This window comes from Prosopis cineraria, unplaced genomic scaffold (genome assembly GCF_029017545.1).
Source record: "Prosopis cineraria cultivar Desert tree isolate PC_DT_omini unplaced genomic scaffold, ASM2901754v1 PC14, whole genome shotgun sequence".
NCBI lineage: Eukaryota > Viridiplantae > Streptophyta > Magnoliopsida > Fabales > Fabaceae > Prosopis > Prosopis cineraria.
The window spans coordinates 21294997-21314669 of NW_026555345.1; the positions used below are offsets into that span (position 1 = coordinate 21294997).

Consider the following 19673-nt stretch of genomic DNA (forward strand, 5'->3'; position numbering starts at 1 on the left):
TGAATTTATATGAAGTTTTCTTTTGTAAAGAGAAAAGATTTAACATTTTATAAAAATTAATAACATGAGTGAAAATACTGAAAATATGAAAACTTTACACAAATTCACTAATCTCAACTTCAAATGATTTTAATCCCATTTGTTATAAAACGCCAGGACTTCCAACCATTATGAGTGTCTTTCTCAAAAAACTAATCATTTAATTCTTATAATTTTGCCTCAATTAAAGCTCAGCATTGATGTATGTTGTCTTTTTTTTTTTTTTGGCAAGGTAGATGTTGTTAGACAATGAATCTTTTATTATTATCTATGCAGGGAGCTATATGTATAGGAGATGGAGGGAATTTTAAAGTGATTGCCAGTGCAAAGGTATATATACATGTTAAATTAGCATCAAATTAATTAATACATGGTAATTGTTACATGAGATCAATAAGTGATTAATTAGCATTAATTGATATGATCATTTAAATAATCATCAATTAATTAGCTGCCAAACCATGACTATTTTCATCTTGAAACAGGCCTACAGGAGGACAACAGGATCTCGAACGTAAGTGATCATCAATTTATGTGGAGCGATATATATATATCCCCATGCATGCAACCAGATCAGAATTTGCTAATTAATTTTTTTTTTAATAATCAATCAAACAACCCACCAACAAATCAATGGGCTAAATACAACGCCTTTTATCATCCAAAAGCTTTAGACATGAAGCTGGGGGTTGATTAAAGGAATAAAATTCAGTGTTGAGTCTATGAGACTCCTGAGCTAATAAATGAGTACTTGTTAACTTTCCTATGATCAGTTGGCTAATTAATTAAATTACTTCTGATTATTATTGCCTATTTCCTTTTTTATTCATTTGATTTCACATATATAGTTTGTAGCTGTTGCCAATTAATTCGCTTCACACACACACACACACACACTCAAAAAGATTTCTGAGAGTTGAGGACTGTTGATTTGCAGCATTGCTAAGGAGTGGCCTTTATGGCTCCATATCAGCGATTTCATTGCACTAAGCGCTGCAAGGGCCATCAGGTAATTTTAAATGCCAAATTAAAGCCTCTCTTTATATATTCTTTATCTGTGTGTGTTTGTTTATGTATAATAATTAATTAATCATTAACATTTGAGTGTGAATATTACAGTTCATCCCAAAACCGGATCGGTGATTTGGAGTTGAAAATGTTGAAGACGAATAAGGATCGATTATTCAAATTTCTGACCACAAGACATCTCGTAAGCCATATATACACACAAAAAAAGAATAGGATTGGAGATCTAATTAATCGTTTACTTATTACATAAATAATTCAGATTATGTTAATTAAATGTGTTGATTTCAGTGTGCAACATTCAATCTGCCCTCACAAACGCTGATCTTAACTCCTACCTCTGAACCATCCCGCTTTGTCGGAGCAGTTTTCCAAAGTGTATGTAAGGTGTGTGTGTGTGAGTGTGTTATTGAAGGGAAGGAAGATGAAGGAAAATAAATGCGGGTATGATTTTTTATTTTTGCAGGGAACCAGAAGATGAAGCCATTGGTGCTTGCTTTGTGATTTGCCAAGAAGCAAAAGAAGAGTAGAGACGAGAGAGAGATGGGTGACAGCTGTTGTTAACTAACATTAGTTAGTTTAACTTGTTTAGTTACATGCATAGTTAATAGTCTGACTCGAGTTAATCCACTTACATATTTGTACAAATTGGTACTCATTAATGAAAAGAAATTTCCTTTCTTTGCCCTTTTGGATTCTCTACTATCAGTCTTGGGAAAGTACTTCTCCACTTTCCAATTGTGAGATGTTGTTTCGTTATTTTACAAATGTACAAATTGACTTTTCAAAAGTACATTAAAAAAATAATTGAAAATAGATTTGCCAACATGCTTGAAAGAAGTTTTTGAAACACAAATGAACATTAAAAGCATAATAAATGAAAGAATTTATGTATTTAATTTTTATTATTCATGCTATCCTTAAGCTCCCTCCTCACTTAATCCTAAAAAAAACTCCTCAAAGGTGTCTCTCCTCTTCTCTTCATTGTCTTTTTCCACACTTCCCATTGTATTTGGTATCAATGGGCAATCAAATGAAAATGAAAGTGCAAGATGTCTAATTATTGAAAAAACTGACCCTAAGGAATGGTCGACACGGCCGGCTAAACTGGTTAATATACTCAAAATAATGTATTCATTGATTTAATGATCGGTTTAGTTTTAAGTATTTTAGTAATTTTAATTGAAAATAGCCGTGTTGACCCTGATTTTAATAGTATGAAACTTACACATACATAATCAAAAAATTTCACATAAAAAATATGAATAAAAATATAACTGGAAATTGTAAAACGCTCTAAAATGTGATAAACTGCTGGGGATTCAGGTAATTGATAGTTAAAACTGTTGGGGATTAAAAGTACAAGATGGAAAATATGACTTTGTATGGTGCTTGTATGATACTTTATATATGGAGACTGGAGAGAGAGATGTAGAGGGCATTTCGATTTGACAAGAGGTTAGGAAAACAATATATATATATATATATATAATATTTAATTTGTATGGATGTACAAATTTAAGTACTACGTAAAACTAAAAATAAAAACGTAGAAACAATTTGTAAAATACCTGTATCCGATCATAATGTTCAAATATGAAATATGTATAATACTATATTTCCAGCTACAAGAATGTGACTCTTTAAGAAATTTCTCAATATTTATGGTATACAGTAAATGGTCCACACAACGTCAAAGTTTATATGACAATAAGCCACTTCAAATGGAGGAAACAGATATAAATCTAATGACTATGCAGTATGAAAATGCTAAGGATCTGGTCTAACATGAAATAAAAACACATCAGTGACCTGAGGCTGAGGGTAAATAAAGCCAATATACTATTGAAGGGCTCCAGCCAAACACTTCCATGGTAAACTGATCACAGACATGAAACGACATCAATAAAGCTTCACTCTGATGTCATCTGACTGATATGTAAGTTACAATATTTTACAAAGGAAACGACATATACATTCTTTCAAGGCCCACTTTTCCTCCAAACCCAAAAAGGGTAAAAATAAAGATTTGAAAGGGAAAGATGGCCACATATACAGGGCACCTGTATGATTAAACAGGTCTTTATAATCAAAATAGGCGTGTGTGTGTGTATCATTTACATATATAACAATCTAATCATAAACAGTGATTCTCTGCTAAAGATTACAAACCTGCCATAGAAAAGTATTACCAGTAAGACACTGAAATTTGGCATCTATTCCATCTATCCATTAGTCGCTAACTTGTCCTTTCTTTCTAGACTTCAGGGACTTGTGATTGGTTAGATGCTTTGAATTGGGCTCCAGAAGAAGCAAGCGTGACATAACATAGGACAAGAGTTCTTCATGGTGGGAGAAGGTGAAGTCCAAGTGAGCATATTCAAACTCACTATATGATACATCCACGCCAGCACGCTTCATCAGCTTATAGTGCCTTCTAACCATGGAAGGTCTTATCACTCTGTCCCTTTGTCCAGCAACCAGGTCAACAGGAATGTCAATAAGCCCGTAGTATTCACCCAAGTCCAAAGGCTCAGGTGAACCATATGCTTCTATATTAGCAGATGCACTTCCATAATCAAACAGTCTAAATTTTCTGGCTTGCTTAATCTGTGCGAGATGGAGAGCAATTCGAAAAGATACTCCTGGCATGTCATTCATGTTGTAGTGGGGTAACCCTAACACTCCAACCCAGTTTGAGCTGTCTCCACCAACAACATAACTCATTAAAGTTTGAACCAATCCTCCAACTGCTGGTAGGTTATGTAGGTCCCGGGCTAACTTGTTGACTAGCATTCGAAAAAATCTGGTTGGTATATAGAAAGCAGGCACAATAGGAGATAAAATAGGAGCCAGCAGAAGTAATGCACGCTCGGCAACAGAAAAAACTAGGTTAGAGTCATAATGAAAACCAGCAGGTGACAAACAAATCAATCTCGACAGTCTGTGAGGTTTTCCTTCGATTCTGCGTGTAATAACATGCATAATCATGCCAGCTCCTCCCAAACTATGGCAAATTGCACGAAGCTTGTACGGCTGATCATCATTGGTTTCTTCATCAAAATCAGGTTTACTAAGATTTAATTCAGCAGTCTTTACTTCATGGATTTTTTCTATCATGGCAGGGATATCCTCAATCCCAAGCTCATTGATGGAGTACTTCCAGTATCTGCATATAAAAAATTAAGGTAAAATATCATCATTTATATCACAGCCCAATAAAGCATAAAATATAATTAGATGAAAACCATCTTTACAGACATGGAAACACAAATGAATTAGATAGTTTGCTTTGTGAACTTACTGTCGTGATGAGATGTTCTTGTTGACATGTTCCCTTGAGACCAAACCACGAAGGTTCCCCAGAAATACATCATACCCTGTAAAGAACAAAATTCTACATGTAACAATTCTGAAAACAGATACATGTTCTCAGTAGTAAAAGTATTGTATCCTGACAAATATAACAAACCTTGATCATAGGCTGCAAAAGCAGGAGAGCCAACAACTCCGTTAGATACCCATCTGGAACAATAACATTTGACTTTTTAGAATACTATATAATTTATATACTTTAGCAGCTAAAGAAGAGAATATGAAATCAAGTTCCTAGTATCATCGCCACAATACAACATCAAAATCTAGGCAACTGGGAATGAACATGACTGACAAACCCATAACTTTTTCTTTGTTACCACGTTTACAACAAAGTAGCTTTTATCACTGAAAGAAGAATGAAAAGCATAATGATAGAGGATGAATATCCTCCTCAACAAACAAATGAAAGGCAACACTAAACAAAGTAGCAAGAATCAATCCCTCCCTCCAGAACGAAATAATAGATAAACCATTCCAAATGCATGTCTGATAAAGAAACCCCTTCAATAAAACTAATGACAAAAAGAAAAATAAACAACTTCTTCACCATAATAAGGGTTAGACATCCTCTTAAGAAACACAAGCCCTAGGCCGTAACCAAATGAGTTAAATGACAGCACATGTAGGATAACAAACAACGAGTCCAATACTTAATTTCCCTACATCTTCTAAAATGAATCAACAAAAATTTATAACTTGAAGTTGTTCGTATTGAATTCTCCTTAACCTGTTATATTTATATTTATTTCCTCAACACAAACAGAGACACTAATAATAGAGCATGATCCCACCAAATATAGCCCTCAAGGACTCATTCCCATTCCTTGTACTATAATTCAAAACTTGAAGCATACAATTTATAGGCAACAGAATACACTTTCGAGTTCATTTCTGATAACAAGCATGTAAAAACCTATTATTTTCCTTAGAAATATCCAAATTGCCAACAAATCTTCGCACAACTAGAACCTTAAATTGTTGACCTTTTGGGATGGAGTTTTTCAGTTAACTAATAAATTTTCCCCTCCATAAGAAACTGATAGGGCCCGTTATTTTCTTAAGACATATCAGAGGAAGTCAAAGGGGAAGAATAACTCTAGTGGAAATACTTGAACCAGTCTAGAAGTTTACCCTTCAGTCCATAGCCGTAAGGAACAGTATTTTGTGATCTTTTGTAATGATTGGGATCTTTTGGGTAGTATGGGCGATGTGTCAGTCACTGAAGGTATTAGTAGTCTTTTGTTTAGGAAGGGAGGGCTAAGAAGAAGAAGAAGAAGGAGACTGGAATAGTAAGGAGAGATTGGCCTCTCGAATGCCAATGGGAGTGAGACTCTTGTATGGAAGCTTGTAATCTGTGTTGCTAGAGTGTTTTATCATCTTCTAGGGGAAATAGGGTTTTGGACCAGAATCAGAGTTCCCATGTACATCTGATTCGGTTATTCATCTCATTAATATCAAAACCTAAGTATTTTCCTCTCATATTAATTGCTGTTGCTGTCTTATTTATTACTCTTTGCTGTGATTCTGGTTTGGGACACATTAGAAACCAACCATTCATTGGCTATTGTCTTTGGTGATCAAGGAAGCACAACCACCTCACAAATAATAGGTTAATTTGTTCAGCAAAATCGTACACCTAATGAGTAGCTAAGTTTAGCATACCGATTCTTGATATAAAATGAAACCAACTAGAGATATCCATCTATAATTATGTTACATACAACAATTAATAATCGATAATAGGATTCATGAGTCATGACAATGCTTAAATAGATAAAAAAAAACTTATAGCCAGCCTGCTTCACAAAATTGTGCGTAGGCTTGTATAGATGCATCTGCACCTACATGAGCATTTATAGTCATTGAATGGGCATCGCAATTTATATTATCATCTTCACTGTTCAGAAGTAATAACTTCTCCAGAGAACAAGGTACTACTTTTTTAAATAATAGGAGCTTTTCAAATATAAGCAAACCATATAACTTCTTAAACTTCTTCCATAAGCAAAATTAATCATGGAATCAATGAGAACTGAGCAAGAAAAAGACATCAGTATGACTCACCCCATAGATGAATCTAAAATTCCATGTTGAAGATAAACCACTTTTCGTGCATCTCGCCTGCAACACAAGATTAGAAGTATTAGACACTACGCCACCTTTTTGAAATTATGGTGATGCACACTAACAATTCAGTATATTCAAACATCAATGTTGTCTTCCAGCCTTCTCAGTGCTTTCTGTTTCCACTCATGATTTTTTAAAGTTTGAATCTATCTACTATTTCTATTAAATATAAATCATACCTTCAGATTAGAAAGAGGTGTGGCTGACAGAAAAAAGACCTAATCCCAATTGTTCCATTTGATTTTTCCGATGTAATTCATAATCAACACTAATAACAGATCTGAGAAATTAAATATGTCAAATATATCATGCATTCTACTCCATATTTGTCATGATTCACAGAAGATTCTCAGGCAGCATGCATTTAAATTTTAACTTTGGAAGGTCAACATTCAATCATCAAAGAGGATTAAAAATTTCCTTCTAGTTTCCATTTACCTAGGTATTCTTTCCAAAAGAAGAATATATCCATCTTTGGTGATAACATGAATAGCTTCATATGGATACCTGTCACAGGAAGGAGTGGAAATTATGAAACAGATGAACAAAATTTCGAAAACAAAAGAATTCAATAATGGCAGATATGAAATAGCCTTTACCCAAGCTCTGTTATGACATCTTGACATGTCCGGGCATCCGTATTCAAAGATTGGTTAAAACTGGTATTCCTCTCTGAAGGTTTTGGGTCATTCTTCCCCAGTACAGCTGCAGAAACAGAAACATCCACAACATCATGGTCTTCCTTAAAGCTACTTTCATGAGATGAAAACAACTGTTTTAATGTCCCAAAGGCTTCTGATGGAGAGAGAAGAAGGTGTGCAGCCTTGTGAACAACATCAAATATAGCTTCTATACATATCTCTATGAATAGATGAAGATCCTGAATAATTGATAAAAGAATTTAATGAGAAACACACAAATAACAAGCATGTAAATCTATCTAAAGATATTGAAGAATTATCAACAAAACACACTGGGTATAGATTGCAATTATTGCACCACCTCAATGACTCCACGTCTCCGATCAGTTGCACGGTGAATAACGTGGTCCTTGAGGCTTCGCACTCTCCTTGCTGAACGCAAATGAAAAGAACATGGGCTTCCAGGGATAGATGGGGTTTTTAAGAGCCTAGAATAAGCTAGCTGAAAAAGACAAACTGGAATTCCCAGAAAAAGCTTGAAGGGATAAAAAACCCAGATCATGATATATTGGATCCAATTCATCTGATGCTGACCATGCTTGGTAAAACTAGATCTAGAGGCCCTAGAACTTTGTGATACGGAAGATCCAGCAGATTCATATCCAGAACTATCTTCTTCTCCAGATAAGGCATCCAGGCTTGAATTATCAGTATCAGAATCCACAGAAAGTTCATGAATGAACTGGTTGAAAGAGGACACACCACTAGGAAGAAAAAAGGCAAGAAAAAACACGTCAAAAGCAGCATTCAAGATTAAAGGTGTAAGAACAATATAAATGCATAGTCTAGATTGCGATTTTCAAAGATATCAAAGAGAACAATAATACAAACATAAATGATACAAAATTCTAAAGAATCTAGACTAGAGTAATAAATTGATGTAAGACTTTAAGCTTTTGTTTAAAACAGGAAGAAATCCAGTACACTAGAAAGTTGAAGTCAAAGCAATTCATTTACTTTATCACTGATCCCTGGCCTTTTTTCTAGTTCACTCTAGCTTCACTCTCTAGAAAGTTTAAGTCAAATCTAATGCACTAGAAAGTTTAAGTCAAAGCAATTCATTTCCTTTATCACTGATCCCTCCCTGGCCTTCTTTTTAGTTAACTGTAGCTTTACTCTCTAGACTTCACTATTCTTTATCTCCCCTGCCTCCGAATTCTTTCTTTTAATTCTTTGCCATTTAATTTTGATCCTAAATCACAATTCGTGTCATTTAATTCTTTCTTTATTATTAATTTTGAATTTTGATTTTTTTTCTATCAAAATTTACCACATTCAATTCTGCTTTCTCTCTTTTAAAATAACCAGTGTCATGGACAGTTCCCGGACCAAAGCCATAAGGCATGCTGGGGAGCTGAAGGCTATGAATCTATAAAGGAAACTCATCAAAACCAAGGGAAGATCCAGGGATGAATCCTTGGCGCATCAAGACAAGCACCAAAATGAATTAATACGTGAACACACAACCTGCGTGAGGTATGTGACACTGGGCATAGGAACCATCACAACAAATATGATATTAGACTGTAACAAAAAAAAAAAAAAACAAATATGATATTGGAATACTCATTGAGAAAAAGCTTGAAATAACCAAACCACTAACTTTAACCCAAAAAAGTACACTAACTTTTAAATAATGGTATCCTTCATTATAGCCTATTACTCCCCCACTGAAGCAAAAAACTGATAGGAAAAATTTCAATCATGTGAATCAACTAGGGGTTAGCATAAGCCCACACAAGCTTTTTATATTTAAAAATAAATTTACCACAGAAGTTACTAATGCCAAAATGCAAAACTTACTTTTCCATCCAACGTGGAAAACGTGGTCCACGGAAAGCTGGCCTCAGCTCCCAACCATGAATACCTTCAAGTATAGTTGCTTTCCCAGGTAGAAATGTCAGCAAGAGTGCCGAAATTCCATTGATCAGCCTCACAATATTGTTCAAAGACTCATAAGTAAATGTCTTCACTGACCTGAACTAAAAATCAAATGCAAACGTTCATGAGTTCATCCTCTAGCCACATGATTGAAAGCTGTTAAAAGTATATAATAAAAACTATTATGAGTTTTAACAGTTAAACCTTTTGAGTTGAGTTGGTCCTTGACATTATCTTAAAGTCTCTATAACCAAATGTTCGGTTATTTGATCATTAGCTCTCTCCATTTCTCTTAAGTAAATTTTCAACACAAAAAGTGGCGAGCTTGTACTTTATTCATTACTTCAAACCTAACAGATTTTCATTTGACAGAGCATGTTTCTCTTTACAAGTTAAGCTATTCTTATGCCTTCACTTTACAACTTAAGCTTTTGATGCTCTTAACAAAAACCATAAATAGGACCATGGCTTTAGAGCATCCGTGAATAAATAGATGGTGCAACATCAAATTAAGTCAAAAATATAATTTTCCAGAATTTCTTCAGACCAATTATTTTCGAATGATTGTAAACTCGAAGGCTCAATAAATGAGAACTGCAGCAAGTCGGTGGCTGCTTGAAATAATACTACAATAAACGAGAAAAAAATACAGCCAGATAATCTACAAGATCAAATCAACATAGCTATACATTGGAAAAAGGCACGTATATTTATTCCTCTTTTTTTTTTTTTCCTTTTTAAACATCATCAAGCTCCACTGTTCCTGGGACCAGATCAAATCAAGAAACCTACCTGAAAAAAGAAAGAAAGAAAAGAGAAGAAGAAGAAGAAGAAGAATTGAGCTGAATCTAACAGCTGATACCCATTAGACGGTGAAAGTAATATAGTAAACAACTCCTTCCCCAGAACCCATAAAATTACATTAATTCAGATTCAAAAAGAAAACTACAATGATCACGTCCGCCTAGACACGAAGCAAGAAAATACGGGCAGTAACCAATTATACAGACACTGGAAAAAGCAAAAATGCAATCTAGGGATCGAATGATTTTCGCAACAACGCCGATAGCGTAACTATATAACAAGAAGAAGCAAAAGGAACACCCTTTCAATTAAGGTAAATATATCAAGTATAATGATATAAATTCGCAACTACATCGCTACAAAAAACAGTAACAAGGCCTTCCTCTTTAGTGACAGTCAATTAAGCGACAAATCATCAAGTTTCATGACATAGATTCCAAAACCCATATTGATTAAAACACGGCCTTACTCTTTAATGACAGCGAGGACGGTGTCAACCAACCGTTGCATCATACGCTATAAAATTCCAGGCCGTCCCGTATTCCAATCAAATCACCCGAAGATGAAACAGAAAATCCAATAAGAAGTTCAAAATACAAATCTGCCTCAACGAAACCAAGAGAGAGAAGTTCGAGATCGGGAACCCGTAATTTGAGAAAGGAGCAGAGGGCAAGTTATGATCCATGTCTTCGAGTGTGGGAAACCATAAATGAATCAAGCCTTGGAGTTCCACGTGGAAGGCATTGACTGGCCAAGCTGCTACGTGTCGCTGTCTAGTCATTTTATCGTGCATTTTGATTACACGTAAGCGTCACTTGAAGCACGGAGAATTATTAAATATCTATTAGATGAATGCTGCTATTCATGGCTTGTGGCAGATATGATATTCATTATTGATGATTATTATTCTCTTCTGAAGCTGTAGAAGAATCTGTGGGAGATGAGAGAAGATGAACGTTTCAGATTGGAAGTCGCAAAATCTGTAATTATTATTTATAAAAAAATCTGTAATTATTATTAATATTTTTATAGAATCTTTAATTATCATTTTCCGACCATAAAGTGAAATAAAATCTTTGGAGACCACAGAAGAGAATCCAAAGTTGAGTTGAAATGGAGTTCAAGACAACTTAGGAAAATGCTTCTTTTTGTGGGATGAAGCTTGTGATCCACGGAATGCATGAAAGTCGGTATCCACAATCAATCTCCATTTTTCTGGAAGCGAATCTTCTCGACTCGTGAGCAACTCATCGCCACGTCCATTGAGGTTTGAGGGTTTACTCCAGTTACTCCATCGGCTCTTGTTTACACAGCTGAGATATAAGAAATTCAAAAAAAAATTAATTATTTGATTCTTATAATTTTAATTTAGTTGTAACTAAATATCTAAATTTTGATTTATTATAATTTAATTTTTAAAGTTTTGACTCAATTATAAATTAGTCATTGAACTTTATCTCTTACAAATTAATTCATAAAATTTTAACTTCTTAAATATCGATCCCTATATTTAAAAAATAAAATTATAAAGATTTAAAATATTTTAAAATTTATTTCTAATATTTTAAATCATTAAACCCTTTATAATATTTATAAATATTAAAAATTTTGAATATTTTAATCCTTATTATTTTATTTTTTAAAATATAGGAATTAATATTTAAGATGTTAAAATTTTAGGAACAAAATTACAAGAAGTAAAGTTCAAAAACTGATTTATAATTGAATCAAAACTTTAGGAATTGAATTATAATGAGTTAAAATTAGGAATTAAGTTACAACTAAATCAAGATTACGAGGACCAAATGACTAATTTTTTCTTTCTTTATTTATATATAGAATAGAATGTCATTAATTTTTTTACATTAAATATTAAATATTAATTGAAAACATCCTCCTGCATTATTAAATGTATATTTAATAAGAATAAAGTTAAAATCTTATTAAATTAAAAGAGTTAATGAGTTAAATGAAATAATTAACTTTTTTTTTAACATAAGGAGGAGGCTCTGTCAAGAATAGAGAATACCTTTTAAGGTAAGAAGAGTAATAAGTAGATTTTTTTAAACTAAATTACTATACACACAATAATTAAAGTTTAAATCTACAACCACTTGTTTTTTTTTTTTTATAAAAGCTACAACTACTTATTTAACTAATAGAAGTCTCTACCACTTACATCAATTTTAATTGGTTAGAACTTGAAATAATAGACTTATATTAGCCTATTAAATGCTTGTTTGGATATTTTCATAATCAATTTTAAAAGTAAAAATCATGATTTTATATGAATATATTTAAACACTTTTATTGCTTGTCCAAATTAATTATAAATCTACTATCATGTTTTTTAAAATACACCAAAATTAATCATAAACTCAAAATTATTATTTATAAAATACAGGTCATATAATTTTTGAATAATTTTTTAAGAATGAATAACTGAAAAGCTAAATTAAAAAGTAAATAATAGTATTCATAATTGAAATTTTTTTTTTGTAGGCATAACTAGGCTTCATCGACAGCAAAAAATACCACACACGTCAATATTAATTGGTCATATATATATAAATGTTTGGATATTTCTAAAATATCATGGTTTTACATTCATAATTTGACATATAAAAAAAATGGATCTTTGTATATTTTTTAATAAAATTATGACTTTAGATTAATAATTAATTTATTCTATAAAATAATTGTTTGGATATATTTTCCCAAATCCATGATTTTACCTAATTTTTAATTATACTCAAAATCAATTTTATAAATAAACTAACACGGAATTGAATTTTCCAACTCAAATCCAAAAATGCCCTAAATGTTGCCTGGGACCCATCTAAAAAACACGAGTGCGATGGGATTCATTATATTGGTTTTATTTTTTATTTTTTGGAATATGAGATCATCTGCTTCACTTTTACAACTAATATGGAAAATTTTAAAAATTTTATTAATTTTCAAACAGAATTAATACATTTTCAACCCCTTACTGCTTCCAATAAAAGTGCTAGAAATATTTTATAAATAGGAATGAACGAAATATATAATGTATGAACATAGCAAACAATCAAAAGATCAAACCAAGGGCATCTCCAACACCTATATTTTTTCCTCCAAGGCACCACAGAGAGCTTGTTTGCTGATAATGAGATACTAATAAAGCTTGTTAATGAAGGCTTTGTTTTGCTTTCCCTTGATCCTTCATAATTTTTTTTTGTTTTGGTTTCCTTCAAGCCTACCTGCTTCCTTTCCTTTGAAAATGTTATCCCTAGCCACAAAGGGTTTCTTTGGGATACAACATGAATAGAAAGAATACCCACATGGCCAATCTTAAAAAAACCTGATTAAATAACTACAGAAGACTACCTACATGGCCAATCTTGTATTCTGGTTCACCAAAGCACATTGCTTTATCTCTCAAGAAAAATATAAAACCTCTTCTCCATCGAGGAATTTTGACAGCAGGCCAGTCATGGTCGGGGCTAATAATGGATCATACAATATGCATTGCAATAGAAAGTGCTGAAAAAATCAAATTAACTATTTTTCAAAGAGAGACAAAAAATCTATGGCTATCAATACCTTGATTGCTATAGACACAAACTTCAGTATAATTTGTAACTGCTTACTGTCAAGTTCTATTTCTTCAAATGAAAACATGTTTGGACGTCCTTCGCAACTCTGTATGATTGAGTCTTTAAAGAAATATCATCTCAGATGCTATATTTTTACTGAAAAACTCAATAATAATGTATTCCTCTGGACAACCAAATTCATTATGCTACTGACTAAATCGTCCCGGCTAATTCAAGTAAATTTAAAATGAAATACCATATCGAAACACAAATGCTGAGTTGATTTCTGACAGCAGATTGTCGCGATCTTTAATGCTCTACTGCATGAGAAGCTGCTGCTGCAACTGGATCCGTAGATGCATTGCTGGTAAGTGCGAAGGCAAATTCTGAAACCAAAGCCAAGTGGTCGCTTCCCACTCTCTATTGTTCAGAAAAAAGAACGGTTATATTAGGAGAAATAATCTTTACACAAGTTTTTTTTTTTTTTTGTTGCAAGATTGTGGAGTTTGGAACCCGACATGGGCCCAGAGAACCTAATGTGTTGCTGTGGACTGAAACTGATGTCAACTGATAACATATTTTAGAATCAGCCTCCAATTCCTGTTTTTTCATATCAAATTGGATTCAAGGAAGAGCAGAGGCAAGCATGACAATCATAGTTCTTAAAATTAGTGCTAACATATAAAGAGGATTTCTAGCATCTGAACTATCAGTTAGATATGTGAGCTCTCCGAAATTCTAAAATCTGAATCTACTTGGCTATTAATGCATCATATGTTGTAAGCCCCCATAATCCCCTCAGCATGCATATCTGATCATTAAGTCAGATTAAATGCTTCATGAGTAATGATTTAAAAATGGCACTTGGCCTCAAGAACCAACTAGTAATACCTTGTTGGGAAGGCCACGTGTCCTTTGGAGAATATCAATCGGAACAGTATCCAGAACTTTTGTTGGCAAGATACCGTCAGAGTACCTGCATCAATTGCAAAATCTTGTTTTTTCATTCATTGTCATGCTACTTACAACAAAATCATTGATGTAGCCTATGGAAGATGCTGCTTACCATAAATAATCAACAGTACCAACAAACTTTGAGTGGTAGGAAGTTGCTAAGGGTTCACCGTTGAATCCCCGAGTACTTGCTGAACCCTGAAAAAGCAGAACAGTCCATTTGAAGGGAGTGGAAACCAAATCATTTTAAACCAAAGACGAAGATAATAATATCTTGGGAGCATTACAATCAGGTCCCACATAAGAAAATTAATTATCTCTCCAATCCATTTACAAGTCAAAGTTCTATATTTATATATTAAACTTCAGTATATACAAGTGGATAGGACTTGTAAGGAATTAGTTTTCTTATTTAGGATCTAGATGTAATTCTCCCTAATATCTTTCCATCGACATGATAATTTATTTTTCACAAAGCATGAGAGAAGGATGCAAGAAAATCATGTTAGAAAATAATAGGTTATAACTAGTTATTAGTATTGGATATTAGATGGTTGTACCAAAAAAGTCTGCAGAAGAATGATGCTCAGAACTGTATACCTTAACTGTGGCATAAGAACTGTTAAGTTTAAATGGGTGCACAACCAAGTGACGCTCAGAATTTCCTGTTGCAGTTATTATCTCTTCGTCTGTCCAGTTCTTGAGCAATCTGGAAGGAATAGCTTGTGAACATAATGCACAGTAAAAAGGCCTCAGTAGCCTAAGCCACATTCAAGAAACTTATCTTCTCCAATTAAAAGATATAATGAAATTGCAATCCCTTTACAGATTATAGATCAGACAATATAATATACTAAAGAATAGGAAACTAGTCATGAAAATGCATGCTGAATCGAATCATATAAGAGGAGGGCACTGGCTCCTACAGAAATCTGCAAAATGATAGTAAGGAAAAAAATTCCAAGGTAGCTTCAATCGCCTAAAGAAAAATGACAGAAAAAGAAACTCTTGACAAATTAATGACAAGGTGGAGCTTAAGCACAAAACGTCAGAAAGTTGGTGAGGAACCAGAACCTAGAAATGGTAAAGTAGCAAACTAACCAGATCCCTCAGAAGGTGAGATTACACGTGCACTTCTTCATCTTAAGCACGTGAATAATCAAAAACTAATTCTCTGTCATATAAACCAGCACAGAAGCTTATAAAATATCATTAATTGCTAGAGTTTAAAAAGAAGAAAAGAGAGGTACCTATCAATTAAGATAAATGGATTGACTCCCTTTTTTTTTATTGCCTAAAACTTGAGCAGGGTGACAGTTTTTCTGTCCAGATAATTCCCTTCTGTCATATAACATGATATTTAACTGCAATTGAAAACCACAACTAATTTCAAACAAGCACCTTGAAATTATTCACCTCAAATGATTAATCCAAGTTTCATTACAATGTAAAATGAACTTGCAAACCAAAAAGAAAACAAAAATTATCTAACTAACAACTTGAAAGTATTCACCTCAGATGACGCCAGGAACTTGTATATGCCACTCTGTTGATGAGAAATTTGAGGGAGGAAAAAACAAAATCAATACAACACAAGTCACCACAGACAAACACCCTACGCAAGTCTAGGCACCTGTTGCATGGCCTTGACTTGCTGAAGACAAAAACAAGTATATTTTGAAATATGGCACCTGAGGAGTACTATTAAAATCACCCACAAGCACAACAGGGACATTACCCCATTTCTCTGAAAGTGTCTGTGCTCTTGACAAGAGTGAACGAATCTGAAAACACCAAATATTTCAGTTTTAGTAATTATTTGAGTATAGCACGATTCAGAGAACAATAGAAAATTTGATAATGAAGGTTGAAAATTCTATTCTATAAAAATGACCCCCTGAAAATTATATATTATACAATAAAGAACCCTCCACAGACCTTGGCTTCAAAAGTTCAGTTTGGTTCAATTTCAGAAAAAATCAAATTGGACCAAACTAATCGGTTCACCAAAAGTTGGGATCTACTCGGCGTTTTCTCTAACCAGCTTGGTTTAAATTTGGATTGAGCTCACAATTTTTTTGTGAGATATTTTTCAAAATCCATATATGTGCTTGCGTGCACATATTCATTGATAATTTTTAACTATTAATTACTGTTTTCAACAAAAAATCTCTTTAGGACAAAAGAATATGTTTTTAACAATTAATTAGCACATTTAAATAAAAAAAACTAATATGTTATCTTTAAAAAACTTGATTATAAAGTAAAAAAATTATCATAAACAATTTTAAACAACATATAGTTAATTGTAATAGATTTATTGCTAGTGATTTATAAATAACTAAACTGGAGAAAGGGAAAAAACTTGGGCAAATTTATAACAACATATAAAATAAATATAACAAGATTTGGTTCTATAGCAAGAAGAAAAGAGGTTTGGTTCAGGTTGTTTCAAGTTTCAAAAGGAAAAAACTTGAATCAAACTGAACGCATCAATTTTGCTAAAAGAAAAACCAAATCAGTATGGTGTAATTGGTTGGAGTTGGTTTCAAACACCCTTGGATGTAATGATGATCTGACATAGTGCAAAGCAACACGAGAGACTTACTTGGCCTAGTTTAACTTCTCCCCTGCTTGGGTTATAAAGCACATGGATGTTACCAACTAGTAGTCTTCTGGAGTCAGATTTACGCATCTGCCTGTAAAGTATAAGTTAGAAGCACAAAGGATGAAAGACTGCTTTATGTACACTAAAACATTAAAATTTGATTATACTAAGGAATTAGTACCTCAAAAACTGAAAGTTGAGCAACATTATCGCGGAGACCAATGCCCTTAAATTCAATACTCTCTCCTCCTAGTAACCGGAGCCTAACAGACAGAAAAAAAGTTTGGTGTGAAAACTTTCATCAATCAGTTACATGTAACCCAAAAAAGAAACTAAGCAATTAGTAATAAACTAAACCATAATTTTCTTACTTGTCAGATTTCCAAAACATTGCACAACCATCAATTGTGTCTCCAGTGCGTCTCTGCAGCCCATTTTCACCTGTCATTAGCTCCTCATTTGTTGTTCTTCTTGATACTTAGGTGAATAGATTAATAATTGTAAAAGTACTCAAGCATGCCTTGTGAATCAGCGTGTTTCGATGATCTTAAATCATCATGTCAATCAAAGAAGCTAGCCCAAAAGATATTCAGGTAGGTCATAGTTGGTCGAACTCAAGATATTTCGAAGGTTTATTACATATATATGTGTATAAAGTTGAGACATCATCATCGATGAAACAGAACTTACCAAGCAACATAGATGATGCCCTATAAAAATTACTACCATTAACTTGCCATGGTTATACCTTGTAAGATCCCGTATATCCTGCTTTAACCAAAGCGTTTGAGATTTCCACATACCTGTCCACCTCCTGAGAAATTTTTCGAAATTACCATAAGCTACTCTTCGAGATTAAGCTCTAATCAATCATAAAATATTTAACCTCTTCAAAAAGGAAATGAAAATAAGAAAAAGATGACAATATCTTACCTGTAAACATATAATATCTGGGTCCAATCCAAAGAGTTCTTTACAAATAACCCTCTTGCGATGACTCCACTTCAAGTACTGAGAAGGAACATTTACGTATAAATCTCTGTGTTCAAAAGCATTTCTATCCGCCAGTATGTTATACGACGCCACGGTGAATCTTTCTGGAAAACGTAAATTCCCCGAGACAACAAAACCAATGAAACAAGAAAAACATAAGCATAGCCTATACTTCCAAAACTATTCTGGAACACGTAAATTCCCCGAGACAACAAAACCAATGAAACAAGAAAAACATAAGCATAGCCTATACTTCCAAAACTATGGTTCGAAAGGGGAAGGGAAGGAGGAAAAACCGGTAGATACGAGCGGTTGATGATCGGCTTCAACCCAATGGCGTTCAATTTCAGGATCTGGATCGAAATTTCTCTGTCTCAGAGGATTATACCATCGTCTAGTGTAAGAACGAGTAGATGTAGATGGTGATGATGATGATGAATCAGTGGAACCACTCGAGCAGCTTGGGAAAACGGCGACCTTCTTACAGGAGACGAAGAAGAGAAAGGAATGGCGCTTGAGAGAAACCGAGGCAGCAGTTGGCGAGCGAACACTAAGCCAAGAAGAGCAATCGCGAGAGGCCATCATCACAGTGAAAAACGAATTAACGAGAGAAGATAGAGGCTGGAGCTAGACAAGTTTAGCGCCACTGTTCGTTATCCAGTCCCCGAGGTTTTGAAAAATCTAATCGCCAGGTTTGGGGGGACATTATCCACTGTTAAAAGATCATATCATTCCCAAAAAAAAAAAAAAAACCAGAGAGCAGAGACACTAGTTTACCAAAATTGCACACCCACCCATAGCCATCAATTGACATCAAAGTATCAATAGACACAGCAAATAACAAGGGCTAAGAAAAGACTCAAATAAACACCTTGCAGATTAATTATGCAATGATCAGTTCTAGGTCTACCATAAGCTTTGGGATTGCCAATAGGGAGTGGTAGTCCTAGGACTTGCTTCATCGAGCCCAACCCCTTTAGCACCAATCCAACATTTTCATGAGCAATTTCACCAAGCCCTCCTCTGACAAGAGGAAAAAGAGACCTCTATAAATGAATATCAACATTTAGAGTATTAACAATCGTAATGTACCTTAACCAACCATAGCAAGCAATAATTTCAAGTTATTGAAAATCAGATCAATTATTAAATCGATTAAGATACTGATTCAAAAGTTAATGTTTAAAATTAGAGTTAAATCGCGATCAAATTAATTATAAACAAAGCTCTTTATTAGAACAATTAGGATACTAGTTTAATAGTTTATTGATTTAACTAGATAGGTTGACTCAAATTTCCGTACTATGAATAATTCATAAGGTGAAGTTATTTCTAAATGTACACATCATACACAAAATCAAAATAGATTTCAGTCTACCATGTAGATTCCAAGAGGTGCCCCTTGTCCCTGGAAGCTCCACAAAACAAACTTCATAGCCTTCAAACCAATCAGCATTGTGAAACTCATGCATCATGTTAATGAATTATACCAAATGTTTGTGATCTGGGAATGGAACTACCTTCAATGTTCGATGAGGATTATGTAGGCACGGATAGTTTGTGGATGTTGACAATGGAAATGAC

At 33.7% G+C, this 19673-nt stretch overlaps 2 protein-coding genes across 3 annotated transcripts; both read right to left on the reverse strand.

Moving 5' to 3' along the window:
• Positions 1–2890: 2890 nt before the first annotated feature.
• On the reverse strand, positions 2891–10635 carry LOC129292965 (uncharacterized). Of its 2 annotated transcripts, none has more exons than XM_054930718.1 (9): positions 10426–10635; positions 9075–9248; positions 7573–7975; positions 7170–7450; positions 7009–7077; positions 6508–6564; positions 4538–4590; positions 4370–4445; positions 2891–4234 (listed from the first exon to the last, which is right to left on the reverse strand). In XM_054930718.1, the coding sequence occupies exons 1-9, from the start codon at positions 10467–10469 to the stop codon at positions 3298–3300; spliced, it is 2094 nt and encodes a 697-aa protein (XP_054786693.1). In that variant the 5' UTR covers positions 10470–10635; the 3' UTR covers positions 2891–3297. The 2 variants fall into 2 exon arrangements, with proteins under 2 accessions (XP_054786693.1, XP_054786694.1); XM_054930719.1 differs by having other exon boundaries at positions 9075–9253; positions 10426–10631.
• Positions 10636–13513: 2878 nt separating this feature from the next.
• Positions 13514–18876, reverse strand: LOC129293158 (carbon catabolite repressor protein 4 homolog 3). Its single transcript, XM_054930959.1, is given in 14 exon segments — positions 13514–13954; positions 14426–14510; positions 14601–14686; positions 15089–15197; positions 15739–15776; positions 15778–15852; positions 16002–16034; positions 16180–16272; positions 17097–17183; positions 17278–17359; positions 17468–17520; positions 17845–17910; positions 18030–18193; positions 18386–18876. Coding segments are annotated over 14 exon segments (1371 nt in total). The 5' UTR covers positions 18675–18876; the 3' UTR covers positions 13514–13843.
• Positions 18877–19673: the final 797 nt, after the last annotated feature.